The 21,844-nt window shown below is 40.1% G+C and overlaps 2 protein-coding genes and 1 non-coding gene across 4 annotated transcripts; 1 reads left to right on the top strand and 2 right to left on the bottom strand.

The window, feature by feature from the left end:
• Positions 1–1,985: 1,985 nt before the first annotated feature.
• On the bottom strand, positions 1,986–8,575 carry bpnt2 (3'(2'), 5'-bisphosphate nucleotidase 2). The gene is made up of 5 exons (XM_026946325.3): positions 7,888–8,575; positions 6,264–6,423; positions 5,794–5,889; positions 5,518–5,679; positions 1,986–4,847 (listed from the first exon to the last, which is right to left on the bottom strand). The coding sequence occupies exons 1-5, from the start codon at positions 8,224–8,226 to the stop codon at positions 4,579–4,581; spliced, it is 1,026 nt and encodes a 341-aa protein (XP_026802126.3). The 5' UTR covers positions 8,227–8,575; the 3' UTR covers positions 1,986–4,578.
• Positions 8,576–9,698: 1,123 nt separating this feature from the next.
• mffb (mitochondrial fission factor b) lies at positions 9,699–17,966 on the bottom strand. Of its 2 annotated transcripts, XM_026946146.3 has the most exons (7): positions 17,450–17,962; positions 15,739–15,960; positions 14,948–15,120; positions 13,893–13,981; positions 12,728–12,892; positions 12,060–12,144; positions 9,699–11,500 (listed from the first exon to the last, which is right to left on the bottom strand). In XM_026946146.3, exons 2-7 carry the CDS (start codon positions 15,947–15,949, stop codon positions 11,369–11,371), a joined length of 855 nt encoding a protein of 284 aa, XP_026801947.1. In that variant the 5' UTR covers positions 15,950–15,960; positions 17,450–17,962; the 3' UTR covers positions 9,699–11,368. The 2 variants fall into 2 exon arrangements, with proteins under 2 accessions (XP_026801947.1, XP_026801948.1); XM_026946147.3 differs by lacking the exon at positions 12,728–12,892 and having other exon boundaries at positions 17,450–17,966.
• A 4-nt stretch (positions 17,967–17,970) lies between these two features.
• trnav-aac (transfer RNA valine (anticodon AAC)) lies at positions 17,971–18,043 on the top strand. The gene has a single exon. It is a non-coding gene; the product is annotated as a tRNA-Val (tRNA).
• Positions 18,044–21,844: the final 3,801 nt, after the last annotated feature.

The following is a 21,844-nucleotide window of genomic DNA, read 5'->3' as shown; positions in this document are numbered from 1 at the left end:
CTTGGGTCCCGTTCAAACATTGAAGCACTTTAGTGTAGGGTTCTACATAGAACCTTTACAGGTTTCTTTACCATAGTTCATGGCTTCCAAAAAAAAAAGGTTCTACTTGCAACCTTTTATGGTAGTTTCAGGGGTCTGCATAGAACTTTTAAAAGTTTCTGCAGAGGGACAGCTGGAGAACCTTTAATGGTTCAGATTTTAATCTTGCTGATATTTTATCATATGAGCTATCAATAATGCTGAAAGTTTATTCAGTGCATTTCCTTTTTCCTTTTAATATCATTACATATTAAAAAAGCAATATTTCTGGATCTGGAGCATGAAATGCATTGAGTTGAGTTTATTTATCAGGGGCATCTAGCTTACAGGTCAGGTGACTGTATCCGTATGTTTCTTTGTTCAAAGTATTAGCCCCCTTTAATCAATCCATTAATGAAAATGGACCAGCATCTGACTGCATAGGAGTGAGTGTCTTTCCATCGATGCAGGGTGTAGAGGGGGTCAATACTTTGTGCAAAGCAACAAAAAGCCTGCAGTCTGTAAATGTACACGTTAAGAGTGACCTATATACATGCTAGGTGGATCTCATAAACTGGCAAGTCTAAAAGTTGTAAATCTAACCCTTGCACTGACATCATCGTGAAATGAAATGGGGTGGAGTATAAATCTGAAAATTTTTGAAAACTAGATTTTCTGGAAAAAAAAAAAAAAAAACTTTTAAAGTCCATTTTTCCATTAAATCCATTAAACATGACTAAATGACTATACTAAAATGTCACCGTGGTGCTAATAGGAGGTGGCAGCTTACTGAGCACAAAGTGCAACACATCGTGTCACCTGCAGAGACCGAATTAATGCAAATGAGATCGTCGAGCTCGGGAGCGAATCTGTTCATTTTCTGCTTCAGCATCATTATTACATGCTCCGTTATGAAAGCAAGCTTGGTTTGTTATAATCAGAGATAAAACGTGCTTGTAAAAAGGGAGCCTAAGTGCTTTTCAGGCATTTATAAGAGTCAGGATTTATTCCCAGTTCAGAAAATTGTTAATACTCCTGGGTTTTACGAAAAGGTTTTCTGAAACTGTAATTTTCCTTCTGCTCCAAAGTCAGGAAAAACTGTGGACAAAAACAAAGCCGTCTTAAACAATGAACCATTTGAATATTGTTCCTGATTAAAGATAATCTGAGTATTTATTATTACACAAGCATTTCAGTTAATTTATTAAGCAATTTAATTTCAATTATACATTTTTATAAACAGGAAAGTCGCATACATCATTTATAAACAGTCAGTGCTGTCATTCTGGATTCTGATTGGTCAGAAGGTGATTAATTTTCTATAACCGCAGCTCTGATAAATCACAGGTTTATATTAATGCGCTTGTTCTAATACGTTATCGTTTCTATAATAACAGCTCATTCACAGAGACTCGTACAGCGAACGCTACCTGTAAACGTGTGTAGTTGTTGATGTGCTGAAGTTTTCTGTAAGCAGATGTTTATTTTAGCATTTAACATCGGAAGGAGTCTCCAGTGTCAGCGCTTTACGACGGTCAGAGGTAAAGCTGTAAGTTTTAGTTTTCCAACATCTTTAGAACAGAGGAGTTTATGCTTTGTGGTTTCTTTGTCTCACAGACGTTCCACAATGTATGTAACCATAAATAAAAAGTATGACATGTCATCCTGGTGTGTGTTGTAGTGCACGCAATATATATTTTCATGCACTCAGGCTCACTGGCAGGAAACTCATTTGACACTTGTGCACCATCTAGTGCACAAGTCTGGTACATCTAGTGCATATCTAGTAGGATACAAACTTTTGCACCCTGTATAAAGATTTCACCACCACAGTTACAGTGTACTGCACTTTATTTCATTACTTCCATCACTTTCTCCAAAAATACTTGTGAGACATAGTTCACTTCTTCCGACAAGGCAATCCACCACCTTGGAAAATTCCTTTCGAGGAAAAACACAACAACAAATAAAAGTTGCTATTTATTACAATCCAAAAAAGAAAATTAAATTAAAGGTAGCACGATGACATCACACAACATGCCTCGGTCATATATAACAGAGCGCATGCAGGATTTTAACAGCAAACAACTCTTTAATACCATGTGCCGTATTTACACTCCGTTTTCATGCATGCCACTTCAGGGAGAGCGAGGAGCAACGGACGATGGGCGGGGCACTCACCTGACCGCTAGTCATCACAGTGAGTGTGTGTTACATGTGCTACATTAAAACCTGCTCGTCCGTCTGCTGTTTAGTTTACTATTAAAAAAATGACACACACCTAAAAATATTACACCCTTTTCTCAAAGCTCTCAAAACGAAAAGAAAAGCTCAGCAATGATCCTATTAGAGTAATCCTAATATCAAAGGGGTTAAAGGAAGAGCTCAGTGAAAGAAAAATACGCCATTTTCTTTCTTATTTAGTAGGAAATTACTGGAAGTAATCGATCAGCCGAGTCATGTTCGGTGTCTGATGTTTTGCACTGGAGTGAAGTAAGGAATAACACACTTAGGGGTTGTGCTGTTATAAGAAAATAATCAGCGTCGGGGTGGTGTGATGAAGCGGAGTCACTGTTACCCCTGACAGAAAGCATACTAACCACTACAAAGCGCTGAAACTGGAGACTCCTTCCATAAATGTTAAATAAACCATCATTTCGTTACACTCAGTTTTTAATCCGTTTACATGGCGCGTCTGCTGTACGAGTCCCTGTGAATGAGCTGTTACTATAGAAACGATAACGTTATCAGTACAAGCGCACTACTGTCAGCGCTGTCAGAGCTGCTGGCCAATCAGAATCGAGAATTCAATAGCACTGTGAAGCCTCTCTCACTCAAATTCTTTTGTATAAATATTTACACCATCTCAAAGCACACCCAGTTCTTCAGTGTGACTTTCTGTTATCTATAAACATGAACTAAACTTCACCTTGTAGCTGAACGCTGGAACATTATGGAGGCAGCCATCTAGGAAAACTGGAATCTTAACCAAAGCAGGAAGTGATGTTAATATAATTCCACTGTAAACATAACTTTGTAAACAGCCTATTTTTGCTGTATGAAATGAGATCACGGAGCTTGACGATGTCATTCTGGAGCATGTATATGAAGATCTGTGCATGTATTTATGGAACGTTTCGTGACACAGACATTAAACTTCCAGCTCCTGTGCAAAACCAAAGAAGTAAACTTCAGACGCTAAACATGTCGGCTGATCCACAAAATTGTGTACTTTTGATTTTTTCGCTGAACTAACCTTTTAACTGACTAATTTTGCTGACTAAACTAAGGAGGAGTGATGACATGCACATGGGTGCGATGCTCAAATTATTAACAGAAGGTGTGAAGTGAAATGTTCAGATGATGATTTCGTGCCCTTGCTTCCCTGTTTGAGAGGAGGCTGCCTAAGCAGGTGGAATTTGTGCTCCTGAGATAAAGGCTTCCTTAATTTTGGACATATTTGAAGGAGTGCTGCTGTCTGAGGATTTCATAGTGCCATAATGTTATATTTTTTAAATTTAATATTTTTACACGTCTAACGCCCTGTTCTTTAGAACGCAGGGATACATTGATACCGAAACTGGTTTCGCATATCAGTCCGATACCATGCTCATTTACTCGTACTTGACAAAATACCAACATCCGATATCACGTGAAAGTACGTGATGAAAAAGAATGTTCCTGATCAAAGCAAATCAGACTGCAAACTGTGCTCTGAGGAAAAGGAACTACAGCGTCTTCTTACAATATGAGTAACCTGATAAAACATCTTACAGTGTTTAAACAGCGTCTTTAATGAGCGCTCAGAGCAGTATCGGTGAAGCTGGTTATTAAAAACGGGCGCTGGGTGCCGTGAACTGCGCACACGCAAAGGTAGGAAGTAAAGCGAGTGTGCAAAGAAACCACTGGATGTGAGAGCAGTTCAGTTAAGCGAGCACTGAGCACTAAGACACGTGCTACACTTTGCTCATGACTCAAGGTACAATTCCTGGCACTTAATTTTAATAATCCCACTGTCCGATACTGCTCTGCACACTCAGGTGGGCCGTCGTCACTCTTTCTGATAAAGATACTGTTTAAATGCTGTAACGTCTCTAAACTATGAGTTCATTGCTAGCAGCACATGGCAGCAACAAACATCACCAGAGCTAAAGAAAATGTTTTACTATGCTCCTGATTGATTAACGCTAAATAGGTTACTCACTTTGGTATTGGTATCGACGATTAACAAAAAACACGTACTCATACGCGTCTTTAAAAACGGTATCGATGCATCCCTACTAGCACTGCACTTATAGACAGAATGTATCCGAGGATCATGAAACTAAAGTTTGTGTCCAATGTGGAGATAAATAATGAACGTGGCCATACTGAGAGCCCGTCCCTTAACTGTGTGGCATCGAATGTTACTCCAGAAGAAGCTAACCGCCGTTAAAAGCTAAGCACGCACCCGTCGACACTCGCAGTCGAGCTGAAGCTCCCGTGTCTGCGTGTTGATCACTGGTTCTGTGTTCCGTCTCCAGTCCCCGAGCGTTCAGTCTGTAGTACCCGACCCGGGTATCAGTTTTTGTTCTCGTCCCAGGGCGGCAGCTTTTTCACCACAGCGTCGTGGTCGATGCTGACGGTGGCGAGCACGCCGCCCGGGTTCTTCTCCGAGCCCGAATAATCGATCTCCTCTCCCTTCAGCGTGGTCATGTGACCACCTAGCGCTTTCAAAATGGCGTTTCCGGCGCAGATGTCCCACTTCTTGATGTAGGTCACGTGGATGTACATGTCTACCTTCTCGTATTCTTCATCAGAGGCATCCAGCAGAGCGAGAACTTTATATCCTGAAGGGAGAGAGAGAGAGAGAAAGAGAGAGATTTTACTGAGATTTACTGCTCGTTAAAGAACGACACGTCATACTTTTTATCTGTTTATAGTTACACTTAATGTTGTGGAATGTCCACGAAACAAGTTAGTTCCTGTTAATAAGACAAAAGCACAACATAGCTTGTCATGTCACCGAGAAAAAAGTAGAAAACTCCTCTGTCCTGAAGATGTTGTACATGTTACAGCTTTACCTCTGACTGTTACAAAGCGCTGACACCGGAGACTCCTTCCCTAAGTGCTCATTAAACGTCTCCTTACAGAAAACTTCATCAGACCAACAATTTTTTCTAATACGATAATGTATTAGAACGAGCGCATTAATATAAACCTGCACTACTGTCAGAGCTGCTGTTATAGAAAATTAATCAACACCTCCTCTTCTGACCAATCACAATCCAGAGTCCTACAGCTCCGTAGAAAGGTAGTTAATGTGTAGATATCATTGTCTCATGGAGGCATCCCTGGTTGCCATGACAACCGCTAAATACTGTGAAGTTTAGTTTTTCAGTATAAGTTTCTCTAATAAAATATTTGCGCGTCTCACCCGTGATGAAACACTCGCACCCTTTGATACGGCTCTATAAAGTGCCTCCATAGAGACAGAAAGAAAATGAAAACGTGCAGCACCTGCGCCCCCTGCTGGTATGATCTCTGTGTTGTTCCCAAACGCCTGCTGAATGAAGCCTTTCACTTTGCCTGCGTGTGAGCGTGACACTATGACCTTGGGGGCGTTGGCGTTGTAGGAGTGTCGCGGTGCCACGTTCGCTCCTCCGTCCACCATCGCCCATGCTGACGGAGACAAGGAACCAAGAGGAACAAGAAGAACGAGTTGTAGCAAGGGTTTAAGTGTGACTGATTACATTACTATTCAAACAGCTTAAACACACACACACACACACACACCTGTGAAGCCAGTGAAAGGTTTGTGGATCACACCTACAACAGGTTCCCCGTTCACAGCCACACACACCATGGTCGTGACATACTTCCGCAGGTTTTCTGTAGGAACAATCATGAACAATTAAAAAAATTCCATGAAGAAGGAATCTTCTTTGGTCTTTATGTAAAAAAAAAAATATGTATTTCATAATTTTTAACAGTGGTCCTTTCAAGCACATCACTCCTAACTACTATTTTTAAGGCTACAAGACTTCTAAAACCAAATAATAAAGACTTATAACAACCCAAGAATTCAAGGGGGCGGGGCTTAAACAAGACATTCTACATAATTTATATTACAAGATTTAAATTCATGAGATCGACTTACAGGTTTGTGATTGACCATTTGCATTCAGATATAATTACAGTTTAAACCCAATCAGGAATCCATGCAAACTGGTAACACATGCACACACACACACACACACACTCACCTGTGTACTCCTGCGTGGCGTCGAGCGGGTCGATCCACACCGTCACGCTCTCAGCAGGCACCAGCTTCCCCTCTGGGATCTTGCTCAGGACCTCATCTGGGATGTTACGTGTCCATACAGTGGCCTCACCGTCTGAGTTATCGTGTTCCTCAGAGTTCACCTGACAAACAGCCAGGAAGCATATTAACAATTCAGGACCCTGACTGGTCAGAAGGTGTTGATTAATTTTCTATAACAGCAGCTCTGGCAGTAGTTCTGGCTGTGAGGCGAATCACAAGTTTATAATAATGTGTGTAATCGCTGATAGGGTGATGTTTTCTGTAAGGAGACGTTTAGTGAACATTTATGGAAGGAGTCTCCAGTGTCGGCGCGTTGTAACAGTCAGAGGTAAAGCTGTAACTGTATGTTCCGACATCTTCAGGACAGAGGAGTTTACATTCTGTGGTTTCTCTGTGACACGACAAGCTGCGTTTGATTAAATTTGATTAAATCATATTTAAATGGTGTTGTGTTTTCAGTCAGACTGCTGAAGCTGTGCCTGAGATATCCTGACCTTTTCCAGAAAATATCTGTTTATGCTTTACTGGTGCCGTCTGTCTGTATGCTGCGAACGTCTTCTACGTCATGTATGAATAAGTACACAGTTCAGAAGCACACACACTGTGAGCTTTGTGCTGTTAAAATACATCTCGAGTTACTGAATAAACAAAGGATGCCATTTTGACAGACTGTTTGTGTAGATGTCTTAGAGTTCAGTGTAAGAATGGGCATATTTATTTAAGCTTTAAGCTTTCTTAAACATCAAGTCTAGTAGCCATGTGACTGTCTGCAAGCTTCCGTTGCCAAGTTATTATATTAATACAAATATGTGAATCATGACAGGAATGATGGAGTGACAATGTATCAGAGGTGTTTCGTGCCACGTATGGCAATATGACAAAAGAGAATTCATATCATAAGTTTACTATATATTTAAAAAAACGTGTTGTGTTCTGTTTTAAAATATATGATTCAGTCATACTGTTGTTTAATGTCTTCATAAAAATACATTTTGAAAATATTCTAAAAAATAATAATTAAAAAAAAAATACTGCGAATGGTGTGATGGGATGTGATGCAGTGGAGTTACTGTTACCACCACAATGTTTATATTTTCCTATAACAGCATGTTCCTGAAGTGTTTTATTCCTCTTATACTGCTGCAATTTAACATGATTTTAAGGATTACAAAGCAACACGTCATATTTTTTATCGTGAAGCACGTTCGCTTATGTTATAGCAGCTATAAACAGTCGTTCCCTCACCAGCCTTTCTTATGTCTCTCTTTAGAAGTTAATAAGACAAAAAAACCTAGTTTGTCATGCCACCCGAGACACCGCAAAGCGTAAACTCGTCTGTCCCGAAGATGTGGGAAAACTTACTGACCGGTTCAAAGCGCTGACACTGGAGACTCCTTCCATATAGGCTCAGTTTAAATCAGGTGATGAGGAGCGTAGGCTTTACAAGTGCCTGTGAAAGAGCTGTTACTGTAGGAATGGTAAAGTGTTAATGTATATGATGTTATGTGATGTTATATGATGATGTGAGGATTGGGCTGCTGGTCAGTATTGCTGCTGAATCTCACCTGTATGTAAGGGTATGTGTTTCTGATCAGATAGTACATTTTCCTGTGGGAGTTTAAATCCCCCATGGTGAGCTTCTCCAAGGCTCCTTCTTTGGTTTTGCCCTTGGACTTTTCCTCCAGTGTGTCCTCCATGCGGATGCGCTTCACCTCCCATCCTCCCTGCACCGCAGCCTCCATGGACAAGGCGAGGAGATCCCTCAGATCCACCGTCTTCCTCTGCCTGAAAGCGGCCAGTCTGCTGGACAGGACCCCGGAGTAGAGGTGGTACAGGAGGCCGAGCCCGAGCAGGCAGAACACCGCCACTCCAAGCGGGGACAGCCGGATCCCCATGGGCGCCATGGCAGCGGCTGGGAGCTGGATCTAACCGCCGAGACGCCTGAAGAAGAGCTAATATCGTCGCGCGAGTCTCTGCGTTAGCTCTTCCCCTTCACTTCCATCCCATCTGCAGTGTATAACCGGGCACACAATTCACACTGCTAACGGCTAAACTAGCTCGGAAAATCTTCTCAGGTCCTCTTCAAACGTCCAATAACTTACTCTGTTATTACATATTACAACAATATATTTAACAAATTTCAAATTACTACATAAATCGACACCTGTGCTGCAGCGACAGCTACAAATCTTCTTCCACGTCTACGGTCGGATTGCTACACAGCACTCACTTCCGGGTCAAACCCGGAAGTGAGGTCATTTTCACAGTCACACAGCGACCCCTAGACGACTTTATTTTAAACATGCATTATTCTACTGCTAAACCATTCTTTACCAGTAGAATAATGCATGTGGGATAATATGCTAATTTAATATTCGATTCTGATCGGCTGGAAGGTTTATATTAAGCTTTTATTAATTTGCTCGTTCTAATACGTTATCGTTTCCATGGTAACAACTTACACAAAATGGCGGATACTGAAGTTTTCTGTAAGGAGACGTTTATTTAACGTAGGTAAAGCTGTAACACGGGAAGGCCTTCAGGACAGAGGAGTTAATGCATTGTGGATTCTCGATAACATGACAAGCTGCGTTTATACACTACACTATATGCCCGACCTCACTAATGCTCTTGTAGCTGAATGAACACAAAACCCCACAGCCACGCTCCAACATCTAGTGGAAAGCTTCCCAGAAGAGTGGAGCTCATTATAACAGCAAAGGGGGAATAAATCTGGAATGAGATGCTCAACAAGCACATGGGTGTGATGGTCAGGGGTGCACATACTTTTGGCCGTAGTATAGTGTAGCTGCTATAAGTGAGAATGGGAACTAACTTGTTTCATGGACGTTCCACAACATTAAAAGTAACTATAAATGGATGAAAAGTATGATGTGTCATTCTTTAATAAATAAAAATGATTAGGATTGGCAGGTCACTGTGCTATAAGAGGAATAAGTATTCACCCCCGCAGAACTTTTTAATTTCATGACCACCAGAACTTATTAAGGGCTTTCACAGTAGCAGGGATAAATACTTACACAAACACTTTTGTTAAATTGTAAATACTTCTGCAAACTACACTGATTTACCGCAATCAGTATTGTGGGCTATATGTAGATAAATTTAAATTGATAACACACAGTATAATCCCAAATAAATTGATTTCACTTCCAGACTTTAAGATTACAAAATGAAGAAAAGCAAAAAAAAAAAAAGTGTTAATACTTATGCAAGCAGCTGAAGTATTTTCCAGCAATTTTTAACAAATGTACTATATTATAAATTGATTATGAAACAATGACATATGATTAGAAGAGATTAAGAATTTTAATTCAGCTGCATTTTAATTTGATTCCATCACCACCAGAAAAGATCGAGTAAAGATCCACAATGTTTATTTAAATAAACAATAAAACATCAGATTACAATTATTCACAACATAGTCATGTTTGTGCTTCAGCACGCATGCCTCTTAACACACTTATACAACACAATCTGTTCATGTGCTATGGTACAACACTTACACACTCCTGTTTCACACTCCTGTTCTACACACTCCTGTTTCACACACTCTTGTTCTACACACACTCCTGTTTCATTACTGCTGTTCTACACACTCCTGTTCTACACACACTCCTGTTTCATTACTCCTGTTCTACACACTCCTGTTTCATTACTGCTGTTTCACACACTCCTGTTCTACACACTCCTGTTTCATTACTGCTGTTTCACACACTCCTGTTTCATTACTGCTGTTTGGAATAAATGTGAAAATACACACTTTCTTTCTTTACTTTCCTTTAGCACTAAATTCTTGCTATCTTTCAATACTCCATTCATTCAGCACTTCAATTCTTTCTTTCATATTTTCATTCTTTCTTTCAGCATTCATTCATTCTTTCTGAAGTAAATTCTTTATTTCTTTCTTTCCTTTCTTCCTTCAGCACTCAATTCTTTTTCTTTCTTTCTTTCTTTCTTTCTTTCAGCATTCAATTCATTCATTCTTTCTTTCCTTTTGCTCTCAATTCTTTCTTTCTTTCTTTCAATTCATAAATTAATTCCTTCAGCATAAAAATTCTTTCTTTCAGCACTCAGTATATCCATTCATTCATTCGGATTCTGATTGGTCATCAGGTGTTGATTAATTTTCCAGAACAGCAGCTCTGACAGTAGTGCAGCTGAAAATGACAGTTTCATATTAATGCGCTCGTTCTAATACGTTATGGTTTCTATAGTAACTGCTCACTCACTGGGACTTGTACGGTGGACGCTCCGCATAAACAGATTAAAAACACGTTTGTAATTGTTGATATGGTGAAGTTTTCTGTAAGGAGATGTTCGTTTCACATTTATGGAAGGAGTCTCCAGTGTCAGTGCTTTGTAACAGTCAGAGGTAAAGCTGTAAAGCTGTAATTTTAAGTTTTCTGAGCGAACGACTGTTTATAGCTGCTATAACGTAAGTGAGAACAGGAGGCAACTTGCTTCACGGACGTTCCACAACATTAAATGTAACTATAAATGGATAAAAACTACAGTGTCATTATTTAATAAATTAAGAAATGTAGTAATTGTTAAATTGCTGTAGTAGAAGAGGAATAAAACACACTGATTATTTTCCTCTAACAGCACGTCCTGAAGTCATTTACTCTTTACTTAATGATGTCGTATTCATGAACATGATGCTATTTAACAACCACTGAACACATTATTGGCACTAATCACCTACAGGAAGTGATTTTTTTTTTTTTATTTTTGTACACGAACACAGTTTATATACAGGTTTGAGAAACTGACAGTCATATCAGTACAGCTCCATTTAGTTTAAACTATTGGCACCCTCTCATTTTTTTTTTGTTGCCCAAACTATATTATCTAGCTTTTTTTTTTTTTTTTTTTAGCTAATTTTTGGTATCTGGTCTGAGTTTAGACATTAGGAAGAATATCTGAGTGATAATGAATGTAGATATATACAAAAGGGAGATCTGAGAGTCTGATTAAATGCAGCCTGAGATGATGAGTGGATCGAGGCGATGGCTCCAGCGCTCAGCGGCGTACCCACATCCACGTGTTCACCAGCCAGAAAGCAACGGTGAGGGAGTACATCACCATCTCCCGCCTCACTCGCTCTTTATTCTCATGCTCCAGCACCTGAAGTCTACGGTTCAACTTCACAATCTGAATCAAAACACAAAAATCCAACATTACAGGATCGTTTCTGATTAACGTAGTTACAGGAGACACTTTTCTACAGACACGGTGTAGCTGCTGGTGCTGGAGGCGGAGCTAACGCTCAAACCAATCAGCGCAGATTCCAGATCTCAGCCAGAAAAAAGGAGGCGGGGTCAGAGTTACTCATCTTAATGCTAACAAGAATTCACCTTAACTTTTTATATAAAAATATATACCGATACACAGACAAGTAGACTTCCCAGGGGTTAAGCTAAGGTTTTGTTTTTACTTTCCAACACTCAATTCTTTCTTTCTTTCTTTTTCTTTCAGTACTCAATTCTTCCTTTCTTTCTCTTTTAACACTCAATTCTTTTTCTTTCTGAACTCAATTCTCCATCTTATTTTAATGTTAAGCTAAATAAAACATTTCTTTATTTTTATTTCTCCAAAGACTGTCTCAAAAAGCGTCATCGATCCTGAACTCCATTCCCGACTCCAGCGCCGACTCCAGCCGTGTCTCTGTGGGAAAAGGCGTAACTCTGGTGTTTACAGAGTGGGTTCGTACCTGTCGTCTTAGTGCTGGGGCGTCGGCTAACGCCAGGTCATCAGGAGCCCCTTCCAAACCAGCATCAAGAGTCACAAGTGCAGTCCTGAGACAGAAACGATGAGAACGGGGTTTGTCTTTTTTTAATCATTTGAGGAGCTTTCAGAAATATGTGCATGAATTACCTCACAACTCATCGAGCCTCCCTACAGACCCGAGTTACTACATTTATACTGTCAGCTGTTCATTAACAGATGTGTTTAACCAGCGCAGCCTACCGAACATAAACTGGCTAACTAGCTTGCAAACTACACATAGTTATGATCAACATCATGGAGTAGTTTGCTACATAAAGCCCAGATTGAAAGTTTGCTCAGGCTTGCATGCTGTCGGAACTGGAAATGAAATGCTGTAACACCGCAATGATTTCTGGGTAAGTTCTGCTCCAACTACTCTCAGCGTATGATTTAGGATTGACTTCACACCCCGACTTAAGATCGGACTTATGTTAAGCTGCTGCAGCAGGCGGCTGGATCTTATCTAGTAGTGTTTAACCTGAGAGCTGTCATTCACATTCACTGATTTACAGACGACTGCACGTAGCGTCCCTGAGCAGGATCCGCGTCGGGATCAACCGGATGTCGTAACGATGCGGTGCCATCACTCCGTTGAAGCGTGTGAGAGCTCACCTGCGGTGCGAGTCGTCCAGCATGGCCAGGACGTGCTCGTAGGCCCGGCGTGTGGTGAGCTGGATGTAGGACAGGACTCCGCCCACAGTGCCCACGCTTGGCCAGTCCTCGGGGGACACAAGCGGGGGACAAACACGGACAGGAGCGCTGGGAGACGGGCTCACGCTGACCGCCACACACAGGGGGAGGAATGAGACGTTAGCACTACACACGCTGACGCGAACAAAGCAGGACTGACGCTCATTACAGTGAACATCCCGCATATGTTTAAACGTCTGACTGGTGAGGTTTTGTGTAGTAATGACACTCCAAAGGCTTCAGAGCTTTATCAACATTTCCATAACAACATAGACTTGTGTTTGTACTATGGCCCCTTTTTCATTCTTTCCTTCTTTTGGTTTTTGACATATTTTCCTAACTTTCCATAGTTGGAAAAACTTGGCATAACTGCTGGAAATGCTGAAACATCATAGCCAAAATCCTGGCTAACGACTTGCTGACTTTTTGTCGAGGACACAAACATGACATGCTACATTAGATACTTTGTTAAAAGAGAACAATAATCACATACGTGTTCTTTTACCATAATCTGTATGAATGCGCTTAACTAGCTCGCCATACATTATTATATTAGCTACCAATGTTTAGCCTAGTTCATTAGATTTCTGCTTTTACTGCCTGGGTGCCTAATAAATTTATCATTCATCCACCCTGTATGTATTAAACTATACAATTGAATTCTAGATATTTCATTATTTTTGTCATTCTTCTAAATACTGTTTAGAATGTATTCTATCCTACAAACTCCATGACATCACTTGGTGCTTGGCCCCCTATGTGATCGCTGATTGGAGGTTTATGTGGTATTTACATGATATTGGTGCTAATTAATGGAACTGATATGGCTGTAAACACACCGCTAGCGCTAAAAGCTAGCTTAAACTATTTATTTGTTAGCATTGGCTTTACGTATTTAAACAGAGTCACAGATATACAGAGATCTGGAACATTCCAACAAACTTTACACTCTGTGAGAACTACAAAAACATGCATGGCTAAAACAATAGATGCTAGTATACACACCTTAACCTTGGGTGAACACACACAGCTCAATGTGAGGACAGAGTGTGTGTGTGTGTGTGCGCGCAAGTGTGTTTGTTCTTACGCATCGTATTTGACAATCTGGCCGTTGTGACACGCTCCCAAAGTCTCGCTGACGCAACGTTCACGCCGGGATCTTGTGTGAGAGCGAATCTTTACAGAGAGAGAGAGAGAGAGAGAGAGAGCAAACATTATAAAACTCTTACAGCTTCCGGATTAGTTTCACGCAAGCAACACGCCTTTACACGCTCACCTCAAAGAACGTCATTTAGCTGAGAAATACCGTTTATAGCAAAGTTTACAAAATAGCAATGGAAGTCTGTAAACAAATGTATCTCCTGGATTATTGACAACATTCAGGGTGGAACTCGGGGTGTGTGTACAGTATATTTTCGGCTGAGTTATAATTAAGACAGGATACAAAGCAGGCATGTGGCTAAACCTGAACAGACCTGATCAGGAGCTGTCTAGTAAGCCACGGTGAATAATGATCTACAGTGTGCTGGTGTTTTGCAGATAAGGTGAAGTGAGTATTGTATTTAATAAAGCCTGGAAAGATCTTTAAAGTCTTTAGAGTCTTCTTCCAATTTTTAATAATGATTAATATTAATTTTTATACAGCGCCACTCCTAAGCTTAAGTTTTTTGACTATGTTTCTGGAAAATGCCTTAAACGTCTGTCTAAACACCCAGTTTAGACCACGTCTGCATTTAATGTCTTTACAATAAAAACAAGCAGTTTATTCACCTTCATGAGTTCTATCTGATAATCTCACTGTCCTTCAGTCTCTACAGGTTCTACCTCATCCAGTCTCTATGAGCTGACCTCTCCTCCAAACTCTATTGGTTCTACTTCGTCCAATCTCTGTAGGTTCTCCTTTATCCAGGCTTTAGGCTTCAGGAATAGGCTTTAGCTCATCCAATTTCTATCAATTCTATCCTCATCCGATCTGTATAGGTTCTACTTCATCCAAACTCTATAGCTTCTTCCTCATCATATCATCAGTAATAAATTTTAGGTGAATACCCCTGTCCTAGATGGTCCCTACAGAGTTAGGCCCAAGAACACAGACGAGATCCCATGTTGAGGATGCTGGGTTTATTTAATACATTTCTTCACCTCCTCTTTCAGCTGAGCGGGTCCTGGTTGCTGCACCGGCTCCAGGAAGTCCAGAGCCTGGTCTTGGAGAGTGAGGACCCGTGGAGGAGTCTTCAGCTCCACGCTCTCCACTGGGATGGACTGGATCAGATCCAGCTCTCGTGGCCTGCTGAAGTGAGGATCGACTTCGTGCCCTGGAGTGAAGAAAAAAAAACAAAAACACAAAAGACAATGACACTAATAGATAAATGAACCTACAGACACATGAGAGTGCAGAATTTAATTATATTAGAGGCATCGAAAATGAGATGTTCATCTGTTGCTCGTTAGTCACACAGCTGACATCACAATATCGTCCATAATTTCTTTAACCGAGTCCTGAATCAACAGAGGTGCTAAAATTTTATCCTATATGCATATATGATTTCTGACCCCTTGCTACAGAGATACAGAAAACACCTGAAAACTACTTTTCTGCTTTTTCAGCTAAAAAGAAAAAGTCAATTCACTGAAGGGGAAAGGACGCAGGACGTGAATGATTACTTTCTTTTTAAACTGACTTTATCTTGACCTGTGAATTCAAAATTCTGTCTCAATGTGCAGTAAGTTAGCAATGCTAGCACCTTGGTACGACTTGCTCAATCCGATTTGGTCGACAGCAGTGTGGGTCTCTGATGTCACAACGATTCACTGGAACATGATTCTTCACTACATGATTCGATTCGTCATAACATTTCACATTTGACCACTGTTCGATTCGATGGACTCAAAATGGACTCACGATTTAAAGCCGTGAGCTGATGGTGGAATACCTGCCACTACGATCCTGTCTGGAACCTGCATCAGGGTGCTGTGGGGCTCCTCGGGGAACAGCGGAGGCTGGACCATCGACGAACCCGGTCCGACTTTCAGCCTGTCGGGGATCCTCATCTGCTGGCTGATGCCCTCGGTGTAGTCCAGCTCGTACTGTATGCGGCTTACTTCAGCCATGTCGGCCATGATGGCGAAGTCGCCCTCGCTCATTTCCTGAACGGCTGTGAGATAAATGTCTAAGATCACCTTTTACGAAATAACACACGAGCTGGAAGACATGTCTAAAACAATCAGCATGTTTACTAACCAAGATCCATAAATTTACTCGGCATTAAATTAACACAAGCTAAGAAATGGCTGAATTTCCCAGTAAGAGGCTGGAGCTATAATTCTAGCGTACTGCATCCCATAATGCACTGCAGTCGTGGTACGCAGTAGGGCTGAGCAATACGACGATATATTTCGACATCACGATAATTCATGTTGCAGTACATGTTTCTGAGATGTCACATCACAGCTATCATCGGGATTTTTATTTAAAAAAAAACACAAACTAACATTTTTTTGTATTAAATAAAGATTTTTGCAGACATTAAGAAAGGAATAACACACTTCAGGATGTGCTGTATTAGGAAAATAATCAACAATGTCGTGGTGTGATGAAGCGGAGTTACTGTCACCACCCCGAAGCTGATTATTTTACAACATTTTACAAAATTTTACAACAGCGACATGCCAATGATTACAGATTTTTATTAATTACAGAAACATATGGTGTACTATTTATCCGTTTACAGTTACATTTAATGTAATGTGTGTGAAACAAGTTCTCACTCATGTTGTAGCACTCACGGTGTAAACACGTTCCCTCACCAGCGTTTCTTATTTTAGTTAATAAAACAAAAACTGAGAAACCGCAAAGAAGCGTAAACTCGGAAAACTTAAAGTTACAGCTTTACCTCTGACTGTTACAAAGCGCTGACACTGGAGACTCCTTCCATAAATGTTAGCTAAACATCTCTACAGAAAATGTCACGTTTTTCAACAGGTTTATGTAGAGCGTCCGCTGTGAATGAGGTGTTACTATAAAAACAATAACATACTAAAATTAAATAAAATTAATCAACACCTTCTGACCAATCAGAACAGAGAATTGAACAGCGCTGTAGTTTATATCGCGTATCGCAGAAGTATCGTATTATGTGATATTTTGGTCAGACATTAATGCTTCTTGTCACTTCGTGTGTCAGTAATGATGTGTTTCTATAAAAATGTAAAAAATAAATAAATAAATAAATAAATAAAAATAATAAAATAGTAATATTGACTATAAATAATTATACATAAATCATTAATAAAAAATTAAATAAACAATAAATAAAATCAATATAAATATAAATAATAAATAAATCATTATAAACATTAAATTTATCTAATTATTAAGACAAATTAAGACTAAATAGGATGTTTAATTTAAAAATAAACAAATAAAAATGAGGAAATCCATTCTGCTGATTTGTGGATTGTTTTAGAGCTAGCATCATCAACCTGTTAGCTCTCATTAGCTATCTGGCTAATCACAAAAGCACGTTTAAATATTTTTTAGACTCTTAGATAACATCAGGTCATAATATAATATTATTTTTATGTTTTAATCAGTGACATGTCATTCGTCGCTTACTGTTAAAGGTTAGCTGGATAGCTAATTACCTGCTAGCTTCCCTGATGCTGGCGTTCGTCTCTTGGTTTCGCTTTTACATGTCTGAAGCTTCACTTATCCGAATTATTTTACAAACTAGATCAACAGGTTGCTCGGAATATTTTAACGAGCTCAGTATTTTGTGTAAATCCTGATGATGTGTTTGACTGCACCCTCCATCCATTCATCCATCCATACAGCCACACAACCTGCTGGGGGCCGCGCTCCAATCCGCGCGCCTGCGTTCTAGTTAGGGCTCCTACATAGTGCGCAGAATCCCGCCGCCATTTTTAGTGCGTTCCAGAGGCAACATAAAGGTCGTTTAGTCAAGTTAGCTTAGCTGGCTAGTTAGTTTATGCTAGCTAAAGAAGCTTGTATTCGCTATTTTGTTAAAAATATAAATGTATATGTATGCACGCATCATCTGTACATGTATAAATATTAGCAGTTACAATATTAAAAGTAATATTTAAGCATGTTTAATTGGTTAAATTGTTTAAAAGATTAACGGGAGACTGGTTAAACTAGCTCAGTTCCCGTAGTGTAGTGGTTATCACGTTCGCCTAACACGCGAAAGGTCCTCGGTTCGAAACCGGGCGGGAACAAGCACCTTTTCCTGTCATACAAACATTTTAAAATTTATTTCTAATGTTTTTTTTGTTTTTTTTTTAATAACTATACGAATTAGCACTTGCTCTCGAGGCGTTTTCCCCCAAACTAACTGACTAACTCATTGTGAACAACAGTCAGAAATCAGAAACCTAAATGTGCTGCTGATGGTTTCATTTTTCTGAATAAATATTGTTAAATCTGCTAATTAATGTGAAATATCGCGATTATAAACGGTATCGACTATCAGTCTCACCACTCATTTTGACATTTGTGTCCTTTACACATTTCCCAGAGTGCAACATTGCTTAATACAAGGTTTAGATATAATCTTTTAAAATCTATTATCATTATGTTTTTTTACATTTCTGAACAGCAGAGTGATGGATGATTTGGTTAGTTGCATGATTATGAACAACTTTTATTATTAATCCACTTTTAGCACTTTTTGTATCTGTGTTTTTATAAAGTGATCATATCTTAAAAAGACAGCAGATGGCGCAAAGTCACAAATTATCATAAGTCATACACTATACAGCCAAAAGTATGTGCACCCCTGACCATCACACCCATATGTGCTTGTTGAACATCTCATTCCAGATTTATTCCCCTTTGCTGTTATAATAAGCTCCATTCTTCTGGGAAGCTTTCCACTAGATGTTGGAGCGTGGCTGTGGGGATTTGTGTTCATTCAGCTACAAGAGCATTAGTGAGGTCAGACACTGATGTTGGGATGTCGAGGAGGTCTGGGGTTCAGTCGGTGTTCCAGTTCATCCCAAAGGTGTTCAGTGGGGTTGAGGTCAGGGCTCTGTGCAGGACACTCAAGTTCTTCCCCTTCAACCGTAACACACCATGTCTTCATGGAGCTCGCTTTGTGCACAGGGGCATTGTCATGCTGGAACAGGTTTGGGTCTCTTGGTTCCAGTGAAAGGAAACTATAATTCTACAGCATACAGAGACGTTCCATACAACTGTGTGCTTCAAACTTTGTGGCAACAGTTTTGGAAGAACCGCAGAGGGGTGTGATGGTCAGAGGTGCGCAAACAAGACAGTTGATCACCTATGTAGGCTTCATCGCTTTAGAGTATCATGGACTCCACCATAATATTGTATTTGTAGATCAGATGTGTACCACACCTACTTATAGATTACTACAGGCTTTCCCAATCAGTGTTGTGCTGTAATAGGAAAATAATCAACAACAACATGGTGTGATGAAGCGGAATTACTGTCACTCCAAAGTTGATTATTGTCCTATAACAGGACATCCCGAAGTGTTTTATTTCTCTTATACCACAGCAAATTGCCAAAATTACAATTTTAAATTTATTACACAATGGATGTCACACTTTTATTTTTTTATCCGTTTGTAGTTACATTTAAAGTTCTCAGATTATAGCAGTCACTCCCTTACTCCCTTACTTTCTCTTGAAATTGATAAGAAAGAAAAACTCAGCTTAGGCAAAACATAAACTCCATTAACTTTACCGCTGATACTGGGGACTCTTTCCATAAATGTTAAATAAATGTCACCAAATCAATGATTACACACGTTTTTTTACACATCTGTTTATGTGGAGCGAACACTGTACAAGTCCCTGTGAATGAGCTGTTACTATAGAAACAAAAAATGTATTAGAACAAGCGCATTAATATAAACCTGGGATAATCAACACCAATCAGAATCCAGAATTCAGCAGCACTGTGGTACACGTGTCAATAGCGACACCCTTACAATTACAGCATCATTATTTATTCAACAAGGTCACATAAGCAGGAGTGATATAGTGACAGAGCGATAGAGTGCTTCTGGAGGGCGTGTTCACATTTACACCCAAATTAGCTTTACAGAATATTAGCCAGGCATTCTAAACATTGTGTATTATAAATTTTAATGTATCCAGCACATATTTACACACACACACACACACACACACACACCCTCACTGGCCAACACTTACGTTCGTCTCCACAGTCATTCCGGATCACATCTATCACACTGTCACCTCTGGGTTTGCTGTCAGAGCTGTGTGTCAGGCCGCGGCAGTGTGTGTGCAGTGACATTCACATCACTCTTGCCACTGAAAACTGGGTTTAAGGGCTTAGGGGTTAAACCATCATTTCAGTCAGCTCTCTTTATAGAAGATTATGGTTCACGCTCTCATACTTGCACCTCCCAAGCCCTGGGCACAGCGTGCATGTGTGAACTCACTGCCGTGAGCTGAGGGTATGTTCACGTCTGTGTGTGAATACGTGTGTGTTATGTTATGTTCACGGGTAATTCTCACTCACTCTGAAAGATGCTATTTTGCACAAGAAATCATTTCTGTCACCTAATTAAGGAAAGCTGGAAACCAGTGTACATGTGTTCCTCAGTGGAAGGTGGAATTTTGGTTTTGGGAATTCTGGGAACACGGATGAATGAAAATGGGAGTGTGGCATGAAGCTGGTGTCCCACTTTGGTCAGCAAGTCATGGATGTGGAATTAAGAGGCTGTGAAAGTTTAATGACATCTGAAATATTCAGTTTAGTCACTGAATCACCAGAGATTTTGCATCCAGGAATCCGATCGTGAAAACGTTTTCCTTTGCTATTCACGCTATTTTGCTCACAATTGCAAAACAACAAACTAGCTAGCTAGCTGGGTAATAATCGCTAATTATCGAGAAACCACAGAAGCATAAACTCCCAAAGGTCTTGGAATAGTTAAAGACTTTTATAAAGTGCTGACACTGGAGACTCCTTCCATCAGTGCGACATGTAAGTTGTTATTATAGAAAAAATAATGCATCTAACTCGGAGTCTGTTAGTGATACCATGTAGAATGGCATCATTTGTCGTAAGGAATTACATTTTCACACAAACCAAATGAAAAAAAAATTAGGCTAATATTAGCTACTCAGCTAGTAATAGATCCTGACCCCTTCTGCTCTCCGGACCTGCCTGATCCATCCTGATGCCCTACTTCTGGTTGGAGTTCTCCTCACTTGGAAGCCACTCACTGCTGCTGAGGATGGCCTCCAACACGGACAGCCTAAAGTTACATGAGATCACTGTGGATGGTACCACTTAGAAACCATGAAGATGGCGCTGGACTTCGACTGATACAAACAGTTTCGATATGAAATGGCTTAGGACTGTAATTGCTATGATAGCTTTAGGACTGCAATTCCCATGAAAGGTTTTCTCAAGCTCCATCAGTGAACAGTGGATAACGTCAACAAAACAGACTTCATGTGAAAACTGTAATGAACTTCCTGGTTACACAATTGCACTATTTGACCATGTAGTACACAGTTATAGAAGGGATTTATTTATAATCGCACTATCTGGTGTCACCCAGATGAGGATGGGTTCCTCTTTGAGTCTGGTTCCTCTCAAGGTTTCTTCCTCATGTCGTCTCAGGGAGTTTTTCCTCACCACCATCACCTCTGGCTCGCTCATTAGATTTAGATCTTGAATTTATATATTTCTGTAAAGCTGCTTTGTGACAGTGTCCATTGTTAAAAGCGCTATACAAATAAAACTGAATTGAATAGTAATGCTTGCTAACATGTCTTCCTTTGATTTTTGGAGAGGTTTTGGTCGTTACAGCCAGCACTGTAGTGAGTTCTGCTGTGTAGTAAAAACCCTTTAAAAAACTCTTTTCTCTTTTTAACCTTTGAGTTGTTTCAACTTACAATTGAATTGAAAACATCCACCCAAAGGTCAAAGGTCAGTGTCAGTGTGACCTCTCATGGGCTTTGTGCTGACCGCAAAACGCAGAGTTTTGAGTCAGCAATACGGATCAGTGCTCT

The sequence above is a fragment of the Pangasianodon hypophthalmus genome, chromosome 21, assembly GCF_027358585.1.
Source record: "Pangasianodon hypophthalmus isolate fPanHyp1 chromosome 21, fPanHyp1.pri, whole genome shotgun sequence".
Classification (NCBI taxonomy): Eukaryota; Metazoa; Chordata; class Actinopteri; order Siluriformes; family Pangasiidae; genus Pangasianodon; species Pangasianodon hypophthalmus.
Note: the sequence above shows the minus strand (reverse complement) of the source record. Positions and strands in the feature narration are given on the sequence as shown.